At 34.5% G+C, this 17,405-nt stretch overlaps 1 protein-coding gene across 5 annotated transcripts in view; it reads right to left on the reverse strand.

Moving 5' to 3' along the window:
- RPS6KA3 (ribosomal protein S6 kinase A3) overlaps window positions 1-17,405 on the reverse strand; it is a gene marked incomplete at its 5' end in the record, with an annotated part of 313,574 nt that overhangs the window by 74,962 nt on the left and 221,207 nt on the right. For 3 of the 5 annotated variants that reach the window (XM_079910436.1, XM_079910437.1, XM_079910439.1), the window contains one exon: window positions 5,360-5,416. In XM_079910436.1, coding sequence (XP_079766562.1) covers window positions 5,360-5,416 — 57 coding nt within the window. Of the gene's footprint in view, window positions 1-5,359; window positions 5,417-11,197; window positions 11,235-12,223; window positions 12,275-17,405 lie in introns of those variants that run through there. The other 2 variants (XM_079910438.1, XM_079910440.1) reach the window with 2 other exon arrangements.

Here is a 17,405-nt window from a genome sequence, read left to right on the forward strand (position 1 = left end):
AAAAATAAATAAATAAATAAAAGTAGATTTAAAAAACAGCATTCTACTCTTGTTTTAGGAAATCAATTTCATCTCTTAGCACTCAAAGGATATTAATTTATTTTTTCTTTTTCCTTTTTCCTGCATTGTCCGTTTCCCCCAAGATCTTATTCTTTCATGTTGGAATCCTTTCTCAAGTGTCTGGTGATATTTGGCTTTTAACTCATTTTAAGAGTGATGCACTAAGAAGTGGACCAGATGTTCTGGAGCTTGTCAACTGGTAGGCTTTCTTGTAGGTTAAATGGTCAAGTAGCCAGCCTTTACACTGAAGATCTCCCAAATATCAGTATCTGAAGGTCTTTTATCAGGTATCATTCAGTTTCTTCAGGAAAGACGACTCTACTCTCCTGTCTGGAGGATATGGTCTTGGTTGGTGAAATGGGGAGGGGAAGGGGATCATAACACCATTGAGGAGTAGGCTTTCCCTTGATCTCCCTGTTTCCAGCCCAGTGTCTCACCCCACTTCCTACTATGCCTGGGGTTCCCCATGTATGGAGCCTCTCTGGTTCATTTTTCTCTATAAAATACTTTGTCTCTTCCAGGGGTAGGAGAGGGGTTAGAGTAAAGGCTTTTCATATCGACATTCAACCAATCTCTATTTTCAGCCTGGGCCATACCTCCACTTTCCACAATACTTAGTGACCTCATTCTTGAGCTCTTCTGGGGCTTTGGGGCCCTGAATAAGGCTTGCTTCTTGATGATATACTCCTCACCAGCACTTAGGTCCTATAACTTCATCTTGTTATGACTCTTTTATCTGCTTTTCATATTTATATATTGTGGTTCAAATAACAGAAGTGTTCTAATTACAAAGACCGTGTTTCCGTTTCTTATTGTCCTTGTTGTTTTGGGTGATAATTTCCCAGAGGACAAGAGGACAAAAACAGCTTTATTTTGCCATTTTAAAACTGCAAGTTTCCCTTATGTGTTTCTGTGTCTCTAACAAGTTAGCAGAGTTCTTGGCACCAAACAGACATTCATTAACTACTTCGTTAATGAATGATTAGATGTAGTCAGAGTACAGACTAAGCTGCTCTAACAAAAAGGCCCCAAAATGCAAAGTCTCGAGCAAGGTAAGTGCCTATTTTTCTCTCTTGGAGCAGTCCATAGGCACGAGGCTAGGTTAGAGTGAAGAGGTGTCGCTAGATCCTTAGGTCACTAAGGATCCAGGTTTCTTCTCTCTTGTTATTCTCTATCTGCCCTATAGTCTTGTTGAGGCCAAAACTGGCTAATCATCACACTCTGCATTCTAGCCCATAGAAAAGGGGTCAATCAACCTACAAGAAAGCCTACCAGTCGACGACCTCCATACATACAGTTAGCATCTCACAGTTCCTATGGGCCAGGAATCTGGGCCAACAAACATGTGAGCTTGGAAGCAGATCCTTCTCCAGTCAAGGTACAGATGAGACTCTAGCCCTGGCAAACTCCTTGACTGTAGTCTGTGAGAGACTCTGAACCAAAGAAAGCCGTGCCCAGATTCCTGGCCCACAGAACCGGTGAGATAATAAATGTATGTTGTTTTAAGCTACTAAGCTTGGGGTAATTTGTTATGCATAAAATAACTGCTGCGACATCTCAACTTTCACTGTTTAAATGATCAGTAATTGACAAAAACTTTTAACTGTACATTAGAGGCAAATACAATTTAAAAGTATAAGGCTAATACATATTTGACCATCTTTTGGATTTAATACCATTAAAGAAATATTAGGTTTTCATCTTATACTCAATTCCTATAATGTGGAATGATCTCAACAACTTTACCCACGTAGTATCTTAGTCCTGCACCTTTTCAACCTACCTCTAGAATGCAGTTCACTTCCAGATGTAAATGTTGCTAATGCTGTGAGTACTCAGAGGGAAAGTATGAGCCATGTACGCAGAATACCACAATGGAAAATTATTTGATTTTAGACTTCAGAGAATAAAAAATTTAGAGGTTTTCCTTCCAAAGGAATTGTTGCAAAAATAAAAAAGGTGGCTGATGGCAAAAAAAATCAATATTAATACTTACTGATTGTTTTTACATTTGCTTAAATGCTAATAAACATATACTATAGACCAATGAAGTAAAATAACCCAAATGGTTTGGGAGATGCAGAAATCTAGACCAAATCTGAAGGCAGCCTTGGGCACTAGGCCCCATGATAGCCAAGACTTAATTCACATGTTCCTTTAATTAACAAGCACTGATGGAATACCTACTGGGTACTGGGAGCCAGATACGTGGATGTAAAAACAAGGAGTAAGTCAGACATGGTCACTGCCTCATGTAGCTCACAGTTTAGTAGGAAATACAGACAAGTAAATAAGCAATGGAATCTAGTGTGGTGTTGTCATGTAGCATACACATAGGCTGCTAGGGCAGCACAAAGGAAAAATACTCAATTCAAGGTGGAAATGAAAGTGGTAGCTGTGTCAGGAAGACACCTCAGTTGAAGTGATAGCAAAACTTGGACCTAAAGGATGACCAGGACTTCATTGGAGGGGGGTGGTAATGGAAAATAATTCTGGGAGAGGGACTATCACCTATGAAGGCTCAGGAGTAAAAGAGAACCGGAAACATACGACTGATTAGACTTTCAGTAGAGGGTAGAAGTGTGCAAAGGTTTTATTACGCAGGGTTTGTCACACTGCAGAGTTTGGACTTTATTTAAAGGAAGCAAAAAACTTATGAAGGGTTTTGAGAAGAAGAGTACAATGATCCCACTCTTTCATAACTGATGTTAAAAAGCACATAGAGGGCTTCCCTGGTGGCACAGTGGTTGAGAGTCTGCCTGCCGATGCAGGGGACACGGGTTCGTGCCCTGGTCTGGGAAGATCCCACATGCCACGGAGCAGCTGGGCCCGTGAGCCATGGCCGCTGAGCCTGCGCGTCAGGAGCCTGTGCTCCGCAACGGGAGAGGCCACAGCAGTGAGAGGCCCACGTACCGCAAAAAAAAAAAAAAAGCACATAGAAACATCTAATTTTTTTTACATACTAGCAATAACTAAATGGAAGACACAACAGAAAAGAATTCCCACTTACAATAGAACAAAAACTATAAAATGTCTATGAATTATCTTAATAAGAAATGTACAAAACCATATTAAGAAACCATAAAATTTTGATAAAGGATATAAAAGAATATCAGAATAAATGAATGTTCTTGGAAGTGAAGACCCAATATTTATTAAAATAATTTTCCTCATGTTAATTTATAAATTTAATGCTATTTGCATAAAAGTCTCAATAAAATTTTCAGGAGTGTTTGATAAACTGATTCTAAAGTTCATCTAGTAGATGTATAAGACTACAATTTTGAAAGGTAAAAAAGACAGGAAGGCTTGCCTTGCCACATATAAAAAACATATAATAAAAGTACAGTAATTGAAAAGGTACGTAAAGTCAAACATTCAGGGATGTTGTGGGTTGAACTGTGTCCTCCAAAAAGGTATGTTCAAGTTCTAATCCTCGGTACCTGTGAATGTGATCTTACTTGAAAATAGGGTCTTTGCAGGTGTGATAAGGTTAAGATGAAGCCATACTGGAATAAGGTGGGCCCTAATCCAATGACTGGTGTCCTTATAAGAAGAGGGAAATTTGGACACAGACCCACAGGGAGAATGCCATGTGACAATGGAGGCAGAGATTGGAGTGATGTCTACAAGCCAAGGAATGCCAAGGACTGCCAGCAGACAACAGAAGCTGGAACAGGCAAGGAAGGATCCTCCCCCAGAACTTTCAGAGAGAACATGGATCTGTCGACACCTTGATTTCAAACTTCTAGTCTTACAAACTGAGAGAATAAATTTCTGTTATTTAAGCCACCCACTTGTGGTACTTCATTAGGGCAGTCCTAGGAAACTAATACTAGGGGTATATGGCTATTTTACATCTGGTAAAAGAGGGATCTCAAATGAGTGGGAATGAATGGGTTTTATTTATTCAGTAAGTAGAGATTAGGACAACCCATTTGGAAAGAAAAGTTATATTTCTGCATCGTAACAGGTACTAAAATTCCAAGTAGACCACAAATCTAAATGCAAAAAACAAAACCATAAAAGTGGTAGATGAAAATGTGAGAGGATATTTTTATAAACTTGATTCAAGGAAGGATTTTCTAACTAAAACATGAAACCCAGAAGCCAGAACTGACCATTTAAAAATGAAAACTTCTGTACACATACAGTGAAAGACAACATAATCACTGTTAAAAAAAAAGTAGGGGGAAAACATTTGCAAGATATATTATAGACATGGAGTTAACATCCAGAATATATACAGAGATCATATAGACCATAATGAGACAGTAAGTAACCCAAAAGAAAATTGGGCAAATACAAAAATACAAAGGCCAATAATGCATGGACACTTCACTAATAATCAAATGAGATGCAAACTGAAAAGAGAAAGTATGATTTATTTAGTGTGGCTCAAATTAAAAATAATTTCTGATAATATCTAGTGTTGAATAGGGTATGGTCAAACAAACACTCACATATAGTGAAGTTTTTACAACTTTTTGGTTTGGAGGGCAATCTGGCAATGCTTATTGAGATTTAAATGTTCATATCCTTTGTTCCAGCACATCCTTTTCTAAGACTATGTCCTACTGAAACACAAGTTCACAAAAATAAATGGGGGAAAATTACATTAAGTACAGGACATGCACAAAACAGAATACTATGAAACCGTTTAAAATAAGGCAGATCTACAGGTATTGGCATAAAAAGATGTTCAAGACATATTAAGTGAAAAAAGCAAGTGGCACAGTATATATATTTTGTAAATATCAATAATAATTGTCTTATATACAGAAGAAAATGATGATAATAACTGAGCTGCTAACAATGGTTTTCTTGCAAGAGGAGACAATTTATTAATTCATTTACTTAATATTTAATGAGTGTCTATTACGTGCCAGGCACTGGTCTAGGTGCTGGGGATTCAGGACTGAACCAAAAACACAAGATGAGGAAATGGTGAGCAATCATTTTCAACATTAAGTATCTCCAAAAAATAATGACCTTTATACTTATTTCACTAATAAATCTATGGTTAGTTTGCTTTTTTTTTAAGTTTTTTTTTTAAATGAAAAACCTTCAACAATGTAAAGTAGTTTGTCTTGTCCTTCTCTTAAAATCAGTCTCATCAAACAGTTTTTAAAAATGTCACTGGCACATTCAAGAATGTATTTTGGTAAAATTAATGTGAAAGCATCAACAAGTTTCTAACACTGTAAAATCATTACTTTGTTCAGTTTAAAAATAAGAATACTTAAATTTTATGGTATCTGATTTATCTGTATCCCTTATGATACAATATTTTACTTACAGTTTGTGGATTAATCTCCTCCTCTCCCATAGGTTCATCCATAATTTGCTGTCCATTCTGTGAAAAGTATAGCAAGTAGAAAGTTACCAAAACAGATCTCACATCAGTTTAAGTCAAATGAAGACAGGTAAAACAAAACCGTATAGGAATATTTTCACCCCTAAAGGGTTCTAATGAAGTACAGAACCACCATTTAAGTATGCAGTTGCCAATTTGCAACAGGTTGTGCTTCAAAAGTTAATGTGTAAACTGATTATTTAAAACTATAAAAATATTTTTTCCATGGAAATGATATAATAAATGATGGTTACCTTTCCAGGTAAGCTCTTGAGTTTAATAGTTAAATGCACTACAGTGGTCTTATTTAAACCTCACCAAACATTGTTTACAATACATTCTGTGTCAAAACACATTCTAAATTCCAACTCCATTGAAAATCAGGGCAAATGATTAATTATTTGGGGGAAAATTAAGCTAGGTCTCTACATCAAAGAGATTCCAGATGGATTAAACATTTAAATGTCAAAAAGTAAAATTATACAAGTATTAGAAGAAAATATAGGTGAGTGCTACTTATGAGGTAAGGAGGCAGAAATCATAAAGGAAAGAAAAATGACATTTGAATCCATAAAAGTTTAAAACGTCTTCTGCCGGACATTAAAAAGATAAAGACAAATTGATTACAAAAAAATAAAAGCAACATATGACAAAGGGTTGGTATCCTCAATACATAAAGAACTTCATTTTACAAACCTGTAAGAAAAAACAATGAACCTCAACAGAAATGAGCAATAAGGGAAAAAAAGAGTTCAGCCTTAATGCTAATCAAAGAAATGCATTTAACCAAAAGATACCTTCGCCTTTCAAATTGCTAACGATTTACAGAAAAAAAAATACCCAGTGCTAATACGGATATGGGGAAAAGAGCACTCTGGATATACTGCTGGAGAAAGTGTAAATCAGCACAACCCTTCAAGAAGGCAATCTAAGTCTGTATTTAAAAAACAAAAAGAGACACATAAAACTTTGAAATGTCCCATCATTTCAACTTTAAAAAAAAAAAAGACAAGTGTGCAAAGATATACATATAAGAATGCTCACCATAACTTTTTCCAAAAAGAACTCCAAATTGTAAACCTAAATTCCTAACAATAGAGAACTAGTTAAATATATCATGGTACATCCATATAATGGAATACTATGCAGTCACTAAAAATGATGATAAAGATGTAAATTTATTGACATGGAAAGACAGTCACATGTAATAAGTGAAAAAAGCAGTTTACAAAACAATATGAATTGTAATGATCCCATTTTAAATAAATATATACATGTTTTAATGTATATATTTGTATGGGAAAAACTCTGGAAGGATATACACCAAAATGTTAACAGTGGCTATCTCTGAGTGGTAGAATTTTAGACAATTTAAATTGTTTGTTTTGCTTATTTGGATTTTCTAATGTGTCTACAATGTCTATGATGAATATGTATTATTTGTGTAATTAAAAACAAAACAAAACCAAAAGTCAGGTATACGTAATGTCTTCTCTAGTTCCCTCACTGGGAAAAGGAGTAAATGCCCCTGACCACTTGTTAATTCAACAAATGTACAAGGATCTAAGCTAACCATCTTTGGAGAATTATCAACTGGGAAATAAAAGGTAGCCCACCCATTACCCCACATCGCACATGAGACAGCTGCTCTGAACTTGAACTCCTCTCTCTACTCTCCCTATCTCTATTTATTCACCCAACCATTCATCCATCCATTTCATTTCATTCATGCTATGTTCTAGGCACCAAGCTGGAGATGAAAGGTTAATGAAACATGCCCCTATCCTAAAGATCCATCTTACAGGACCTCACAGGTCTACTGACCCTTAAAAAGGGTAACTTTCATTTTCAAACACTCAGAGTATGTTCCTAGGTTAGGGAATGCCCACACAATATTACAAAGCACAGAAATGGTGCCAAAATGCAGAAAAGGGGGAGGCAGGTATAAAATCTTTATTTTCCAAAGACACTTTCAGAGGCTATGTATTGCCCACTTCTTTGGTAAGGACTCAAATAACTCCAGGATACATCCTCTTAAAAGCCACAACCATTTATTCAACTGAACACTGATGATTTTTATCCAAACATTCCAGACAAACCTTAAACTAGCTCTTAAGAACATTGGTTTTGGAGTCAGACACCTAGATTCAAATTTCTGCTCTTACACTAATTATGAAGCCTTGAACAAGTTATTTAAACTATCTAAGCTCTACTTTCTTCATATGGAAAGTGGAGATTGAAAAGTCTTCAGAGAGTTGTGAAGACTAAATGAGAATAATGACATAAGACCTGTCACATAGTAAACAATCAAAGTTAGCTATTTTAATTATAGCCAAAATTCAATCACTCCCTCTGTGGCCCACCAATCTGCTACTTCTCCTGCATTTGCTCTTAGTAAATGGTATCATCATTAATCTAGTAGCCCAACGTAGATTTTCTCGTTAATTATACACAGTGTTCTCTTCCGACTGACACAGATCTACTCAATGGCTCCCCATTATTTGGCTTTTAGAACCCTTGGTTTAACTTGAGCTACATTTATATTTTCCATGGGAATATAATTTGAGAATCATCTGCTCCTTGTAATTTTCAATGCAAAGTAACAATCACAGCTTATAACTTACTTTTTGGTGTGGTAGAAACAGCACTAAAATCAGAATTGGTAGACCAGGGGTAGAGTCCTAGGTCTGCCACTTAAAAGCTTTATGATTTGGGGCAATTCAGACTTTCTCCTAACCTATTACTTGATCTGTTCAAAATGGGGATACCTGCCCTGTCTACTCAAAGGGTTGTTGTTAAGCTCAAAACTGAGATAACTCATAAGAAAATACATTATAAACTGTAAGAAGCTGTACCAACGCAAATTACTATTATTAAGGTAAGGTAGCTTCATGAGGATAAAATAATACTGCATAAAGACCTTTTGATCTTAGAATCAGAAAAAGTTTAGAATTGGTAAGGGATCTTGAAAGTTTTCTGTTCCAAATATACAAATATACTCATATCATATGCTTAAGTTCTTTCTATCCCATTCTCACCTATATTTGAACACTATCAGGACAAGAAAGAAGTATCTCACCAGGCAGCTTACTATACTAACTCAGAAAAAGCACTGGCTGCTCGATAATGCTCTTCTTCATACAGTAACTTTCCTCAAATGCAAATTTCCTTTAAGAGGATTACTAATACATGATGACTAACTTGCCTGTACTCTATCTTCAAAGTCACAGAAGTAAATCTACAGCTATGACTATAAACTACCCCAAGTCTGTTCTTTCCTAGATAACTCGAGGTCCTTCAAACACTCCTTTTAGAAGATGAGACCACTTTCTTCTCTGAGCATGCATCCAATTCATCTGAAAGGGTAGTAAAGAGAATTGTGTGCAATTAACATTGCAACCTTGATATGACCAATGCAGAGTAAAGTAAAGGGCATATCACCTCCCTTGCCCTACATAATAAACTTATATTAATGCAGTTCACATATGCATTATTTTTGGAAGGTCCACAACACATTGCTCGGTCATATTATTTTTTTCCCTGTTTTCTGTCTGTTACTTCCTTGTTTTCTTCACTTACACTGCAACTAAGCCTTCTATCCTCTATTCCGTACTTAGTCTCATGAATAAAGCCTTACTTTAAATTTTTGATTCATCTTTTTCCAGTTCTGATTCATTGCTACAACCTCTACAGATTAGATTCCAAATCTGCCAATCAGCTACTTCACTATTTTCAGCTTCATGTAATCCATAAATTGTACAACGTATTTTCTTTTCTGAACTTTTCACCCAGCTAATTAATAGCGATATACTAACAAAACAATCTAAGAAAAAAATTAAGTGAAACATCTAAAGGTATTTTATGCTCTACTTTTTGCAAAAACAACTACTTCCTTTCTGAGTTTACCAAAGATTTAAAATTTTGAACAATTTAATTTTTAAAGCAGGAAAATATAAAAGCTAATGTTATCCTACATACCAGTGAAGCTTTACCAAAACCGACCCAAAAAAGCACCTTTATTTCAACAAACCTTTTGTATCACTTTGCCAAAACAAGGATTCAAATGCTATCTAAATAGAAATGAGTATAAAGTTACCTAGGCAGCTAAGAATTTTCACTTTTGAAAAAGGACTCTCGGCTTCACTAGAGATTAGGTTACATGGACCACCAGTCTGACTCAATATTGTAATACTTATAGTTCCAAAAGTTCAAGGAATAATACCAATTAAACAAGAAAATTTATTTCTCTAATTTTAAGAAACAAATAGAAAAAAACATGTGGTCTGAATCTGGCTAGTACCAGGTTTAAACCCCAGTTCTGTCACTTACTACTGTAGTTACCTGACCTTGGGTAAGTTACTTAACATTTTGAGCCTCAGTTTCTTCATTTGTAAGATGCATATAATATCTACTTCACAGGGATGCTGTAATTAAAAGGACCCACCAAGGGACAGTAGATGCTCAGTAAATGCTACCTCCTGTCCCCTCTTTGGCCTCAATTGACTGTGTAACATTTACATTTCTACAGTTAGCTTCCAAAGTGTAATGCAATAAAGAAGTACAAGAGAGTGTTGAGATACCTGTTTCACCACTTACTACAGCCAATTTCCTGTCAAGCAGGGTAGAAGAGATCATTCATATGTGTGATATATTTTTATACAATGTGGCTATAGAGTACAAATGCAAAAGAATAGTTTAAACGTGAGGCAAATGTATTTATCCTCTCTCATCCCACCATAATGCCTTCCAGCCAAAAAATCGCAGATCTTGGCAGACTGTACATATGCAAATATTATGTGAAATACTAGAAAAGGTTAGGAAATGCTAATCAAGCTTTACTCTGGTAGTCTGAAATGTGTAAAAGTCAAAAATTAGAATAACGTACAATATGGGCCTTATCAGAACAAATCAGAAAAAGGAGACTGTTAGCTTGAGTTTCAGCAGGTATTGTTTTCAACATTAACTTCTAATGTTGTGGTATAAAATTATCACTTAAGATAATTTTCCTGCTCTTAAGGCAATAAACAATTCAAGTCAGTAATTCTGAACGAACGTTTCAGGACTTCTAGAATATCCCAAAGTATTTTAAGGAAAATTTTGAAGTGTTAAAAATAAGAGTATTTTTCTAATTAAAAAAAATTTATTTTAAGCAACCCTATTAAACAGATTGTTTTGCTGTAATGGCATGTTACAACCACACACATTTCCAGGCCGTTTGGCTGTTTGATACCTCTGAAAAAATGCACTGAGTCCAGCAGGAGATCATCTTGTATAAGTACACTAGGACTAAAAAAATGATCTGTGATTCAAAAATGCTACCTTGAACTTAGTAGGACATATCATCTACTGACATCCTACTACCTGGAAATGAAATGTATATATGAACACTGGGAGAAAAGAATTCCTCACAGAAAACAGCCTAAAGTAACAGGAAGGGAGGAGGAAAAGAATGGGGCCAGAGCCCTAGTGTACTAATTTGGAGACCCAGGTTGTAGATATGAGCAAGAATCATGCCTTTTTTTTTTTCTTTACTGTCCTCAAGTTTCCACAAGTGTATCTGCCTTCCAAACTCCCTGATATCAGCAGTGGTTTTCCTGTCCAAAGTGTATGCCATAGGACTTCCGTGAAGGTGCTGAGGATGAGGCATGAGAAACCTCTCTAAAACTTCAGTTAAGATACCATCAAATTGTTCAGAATCCAAAGAATCTTCTATGCAATCACATTGAAACAATAAGAAACAAGCATTTTATATTCTTAATAAGGAATGTATATAATCCTTACCAATGTGACAGGATTAAGAATCAGCTCCTCATTTATCCTAAGGAAATATCAGAGATGTGCATAAAGACTTATGTACAGTGATATTCATCATACTCATTATACTGAAAAATAGAAAACAATCTAAATGACCAACAGGGGACTGGTTAAATAAATCATAATACATCTATTCATATGTAGGAATACTATGCAATGGTTAAAATCAGGGCCTCAAAGAAAAATTAATGATGCAAAAATATGATTGCAATATATTAAGTTAAAAAGGATACAAAACTAAATAGTATGATCCCAATTTTGCATACCCCCCTCCCAACATGTGTGCATGTAACTGGCAAAACATATATAAAATCTTATCAGTAGTTACCTGGGTCATAGGATTTTCTTCTTTGTACTGTATTTTCAAAATTATATGCATTTATTATATATTTTTTATAAAGAGAAAAACAATCAATGTAACTAGAAAAATCCATTTATTTCTAGTTAAGGTGCCCTTACATGTGCTTTGCTATTCCTCTAGCAACTAAAGGTCTGCTAGTACTCAAGACTATTCTATTTTCTAGACTAGGGTAGGAATGACCACTGGTTATATTTACATTATTAAGTTTTAGAGGAAACTTTCAGAAGCTTTTTTTTTTTTCCTCTCTGATGGTTTCCTGTGGTTGTGGCCTCAGAAAATAGATACGGTTTTAGGCCTGAATCCATCTCATTTTTTTGGAGTGTACCCCTAAGGGGAATTCTGCTTATGAAACAAGAGTATGTTGAGATAAGAATAAAGAAACGAAAACACGGTAGCCAAAATTAAATCTGCATTGTGAATAGCAAGTATTGGAACTGACACTGCAGAAAACAGAATCCATGCCAAGGAGGACAAACTTGAGTAAATGAAAAAAAAATGAAAGAAAAGATTAAAAAACGATGGAGGACAGACGTAGAAATAATCTATGAATAACAGATGCTCCTAAAGAAAAAAACCCAGCAGTTTAATCAATCAAAAGTATAAGAAAACTTTCCAGTTCCGGAAAAAAATACCTGAGACTGGAGACTGAGAAGGTTCAACAGAGATCATCAACACCAAGACATGTCCTGGCAAATGTTTTTAAATTTCAAGGATAAAGATATAATCCTACAAGCATACAAGCAGAAAAAAATAGGTTATTTTCAAAGAAACTAAAATCAGATTGACCTCAGATTTCTCCTCTGCAACAATAAAATGCCAGAAGACAATGAAGTAATGACTTACAGAGAGTTAAAAGGGAAAAGTTATGATCTAAGAATTTTATACCTTGTTCTACTTGTTCATATACAAAGATCACAGGAAATTCTTCTTAGTTCTGCAGTCTTATAAAATTTCACCATCCTGGTAGTACCTTTTTCATAAACTGTTCAAAGGTATGTCTTAGACCATTGAAAGAGAAACAAAATAAGAACTCAAGAATACTGAGGTAGGAAAGAATTGGTGAAGTATATTGATACCAACTTAATATCTAGAAATAACTGAATAAAATAATTAACCCCAATAAAGGAGAAAGGGTCAATAATGAAGAATAAATAACTGATATAAGTATATAAACAATATAAACCTTTAGAAAGTTAAAGGTAAGATTTGTAACCTCAGGATAAATTAATGTGGACTCAAATTAAAAGAGGTAGTGGAAGAAGGGAGAAACTAAGATTCTAAATTCTCTGTCTTTCCTAAAAAGATATTTTAAAACCACTACTTTTAGTAACTACCAAATAAATATAAATTTTGGCATGCTTTGAAAAAGCATACAACAACCGAGAATTATACTTATTCATTGCAGTCCAAATCAGTGGAGAATATAATAACTGGCAAAGACTGTGAATAGTACTTTATGCAGGCATCACATTCAACCCTAAGCACGGAGGTAGGTATAATTACCCCTATTTTACAGATGAGGAAACCAAGGCTCAGCAAAGTTAATTTATGAACGGCAGAAGCAAGGTTCAAAGCCAAGTCTTTCTAGCTCCATAATTCTTTCTTCAATATTTCATAACCTCTTCAAACAAACAAATCCATAAGGCCGAAGAAAAAAAACAAACCATAAGGAAAAGAATAAAAAACTTAAAATAGGATGACAGAAATAATTCCAAAAGTAATAATGTAAGAAATGTAAAGTATCTAATTAAAGCAAAGTGTCTTACTGGATATTGGATGCTATTACAGAATTATTGATGTTTTTATGAGTGATGATGGTATGTTTGATGTTTATAAAAGTCTTTATCTTTTAAGAAATATAAACGTAAATATTTATGTCTGAATTGATGTATCTAGGAGTAGCTTCAAAATAATCCACTGGAGCCAGGGAGGGGAAGAGAGAAAGTAGTGTGTATGATGGGGAGTACAGATGAAACAAGACTGGCCATGAGATAATCTTTGAGGCTGGGCTATGGAAATATGGTGGTTCATTATACTATTCTCTCTACTCTGGTATGTGTTTGAAATGCTTGATAATAAAAATTTTAATAGTCTTAGGTTATATTTTTAAGAAGCTTAAAAAATCCACACCAGTATTTACCGCTTTAAAGAGAAAGCCAAGCAAAAACAGATAAGCATAGAAAAGCATAAAGAAAAAGAAGAAAGCAAGTGTATGTATTATTAAGGCCAAAAATAAAATGTGAAGCAAAAACCTTAAGCTGATTAAATAAAAAGGTGATTTGATTTGGACTAAAAATATAATTAGTACTTAATACATACAGTAATAATAATTGTTATCATTTACTGAGCAATTACTGCACACCAGGCAAGTACATCTTTGATGCTTCTAAGAACTCTGTGAGGCGTTATCACTAATTTACAAATGAGGACATTAAGCTAAGATGGGTATGTCAATCTTTTAAAGCGCTGTATCCTCAGCCCCTAGCAAAATGCCTGGCTGGCATACAGTAAGTGCTCAATAAATATTTGTTGAATAAATGAAAAAGTCTAATATCCTGCCTAAAGCAAATAAGTAGAGCTTAAATTCAAACCTAACTCTGATTCTAAAACCCCTACTCTTAATCACATTTAAATCTTTTCATAATATTTCATAGTAAGAGTGAAGATGTTTATTTCCTTCTGTGTATGTTTCTGTTTGTCAGATTTTCTATAATCAGCCTGTGTAACTTTTTTCAGACGAGTCATTAAAAATAATAAATGCAAAATAGTACTGAACACTTAATCACCGACTAACCTAACCACAAAACACAAAAGGAGATGTTCTGGGGACTATAACATGAAATAAATGGACACAGGTGGAAGGGGAAATTTTAGCACACTAACATCAACTAGCATAATGAATAAAACAGGACAAAGCATTTGATGTAACTTACATTAGAATAGGTAGATATTGAATTTTATAATGTAAAAAGAATATGGGTTCAAGTTATCTATGAAAAGTTATAAAAGACTGACCATGTTCTAGGCCATGAAGTAAGTCCAAAATTCTTAAAAGCAGGAACTCTACAGATATTTTCTGATTATGACAAAAAACTGAATAAGGAAATAAAGCACTCATTCAGAAATCAATATTATTCTAAATAACTACTGGCTCAAGGAAATAAATAATAACAGCTATCATTTATGCAATGCTTATTTTGTTCAAAGTACAGTGTTGGCTATGTTGCATATATTCTCTCATTTAATCCCAATTAATCATTAATCAACTATGAGGGATGTTATTATATAGAGAAGAAAAAACTTAGGTTGAGAATTAGTAACTTGTCCAAGATCACAGGGGTATTAAGTTTGCGGATAAGACAACTGAACCCAAGTCTGAATCCAAAGCTCACACTACTACACAGAAATGATGTCATATTACTGTTAGAATTCAAGTATAGGCATCTAGCTGTGCTCATTTTTCTCTATTTATAAAATAAAATTTTGTAATAAAAAGTGGAGAAAACTACAACTCTTAACACATGTTCTGAAAATGTCCGTTTGTTAAATACACTACACTAAGAAGGTAATGGTTCGTTTTTCTAACGTATCATTGATCCGACGTAATATTTAAAATTGCATAATCTCCTAAAAGAGACTCCTTTGAATATATTCATATTCTCGAGAGGGCAATTAAAAAGGAAGAAACCATAAAATCAGATAAGGTAGGGAATATAAGGTAAACATGACTGTCACTAAATTTATTTCTAAAAAGTCACTATTTTCTGGTACTTATCTGCAATCCATAGAGTTCAATGGAATCTTAGCCAGCATGGATTTGAATCCACCACTAACTGTGGGCAAGCCCTTAAAGCCTCTCTGATTTGTGATTTCTTCATGTATAAAATATGTGGATATCTAAGGGCTTTTCCAGCTTGAAAATGTTATAATCCTGTGACTTTAAGGATTAAAAGTATTTAAAATTTTGTGGGGTTTTTACACCTGAGGAAATTACTAATTCTGTATTTAAAGCTGTTTTGTACGTTATTTCTAACTGTAATTCCTTCTTTCTTTTCTGCATCTAAAATACAGTTTTATCTATATCCTTCATTGGTACCTTTGTATCCAAGTGTAAACAAGGATCATACCAAAGAATGGATTGTAACAAATGCTGTCACCTGAAAGAGAAGTACTAACAAAGAGAAAATAAATGAAACATTGTTTTTCTGTGCAGATTAAGGAACCTAAAGCAATTTTATAATTTCCACAATCCAATCTTACCAGTCTTATTTTACTAGTAAAGTGTCAACTTATTTTTTAAGCTACTCTGTGTACGCCCACTGCTATTTATGCCTTCCTAACACCTTCAAACTCCACCTCTTAGTACCACATGGAGTTGGCAGTGTTTCCCAAACCTGTGTGATGATCAGAATCACCTAAGATTCCTGTTAATAATACACTACCTGGCCTTACCTCAAACTGAAACTGAATCAGAAGTTCCAGAAGCCCCGTGGCTCAGTATTTCATTTTTTAAACAGGCACCTTAGATGACTCCTGTGATTAGGTTAAGTCTGGGAAATCACAGTGTAGAGAAAAGATCATGGGCTTTGGAGCCTGACATACCAAGTTTCAGAACCTGGCTTTGTCCTTTATTATAGGTGTGACTTTGGGCAAGCTACTTAACATGAGTCTCAGTTTTCTAATCTACAAGATTTGAATACCAGTTATGCCGGAGGTTGTAATAAAGTTTAGTACGCTTAGCCATGCTGGGTGCCCAGTAAGTGTTAGCTTCTCTTTCCTCCTGCTCATCTTGCCAGAGGAATTGACAAATGCAAATACTTGAGGGTATTCTGGTGAGTCCCTTACCCTAATGGGTCCACTTCCATTTCTAGGGCTAAAAGTCTGAGTACTAGATAATTCATTAATGCATTACTTGGTTTGGCTAATTTAAGTCTTAGGAAAAAGTCTAATAATTTCTTCTGGTTTCCAGAGGCTTAGTGAAGTCCTTCTATCTAAAACAGATACACCATGATGCCGAGCCGAGCTTCAAAGCCCAAGCTTTATTTGTTATGTGACTGTGGCAAAATTACCTGAACCTGTTTCCTCATCGGCAAAACAAGTGGTGCTTAAATGTTTGATGAACTGAACCCAACATGTGTTACTGATAACATAACTGTTAACTAAAAGTCACTTTAATTAAACTTACACACAATCTTACAAACATTCTTATGAACAAAACGACAGCAATAATAGCTTGCCACTAAGTGAAACAAGACAGAATAGGACTTGCTCAAATACACAAAAAAGAGCTTAACAGCCAAGCAATATCAACTGTACCTTAACACAAAGTGTATTAGACAAGTTTGGAACTGAACTTACTTAGGAAAAAACAATCCAAACTACTCACTCATTAAATATATATACATATATATATATTTAAAAGTACCATAGGTATAAACACAACCAGGCAGCAAGGTTTATTTTTGGAAAAATGAGAAATATAGTTTATAATTACAGCTCCATAATGAATTCTAGCTGTATATGTATTAAGCATAAACACTATTAATAAGAGGACTCTACTAAAAATTGTTAGTATTAACTGTCCAGATAAGCTACAAAATAAAAGAAACCTAAAGAAATAAGAAAAAAACTAAAAATCTGGGAACATTCATTCAAGACAGAGGAAAAATTTTTAAAAAAATAAACAAGAAAATAACAAACCTCAAATCCTACTGAAAGTAATTTAAAGAACCATAGCTTTTCTCAACTTATTTATTCTTTAATACAACTATTTTCTTTCATTTAGTTCCTGCCCTTTGCTTATGTTTATTTCCA

This window comes from Stenella coeruleoalba (assembly GCF_951394435.1).
Source record: "Stenella coeruleoalba genome assembly, chromosome: X".
NCBI lineage: Eukaryota > Metazoa > Chordata > Mammalia > Artiodactyla > Delphinidae > Stenella > Stenella coeruleoalba.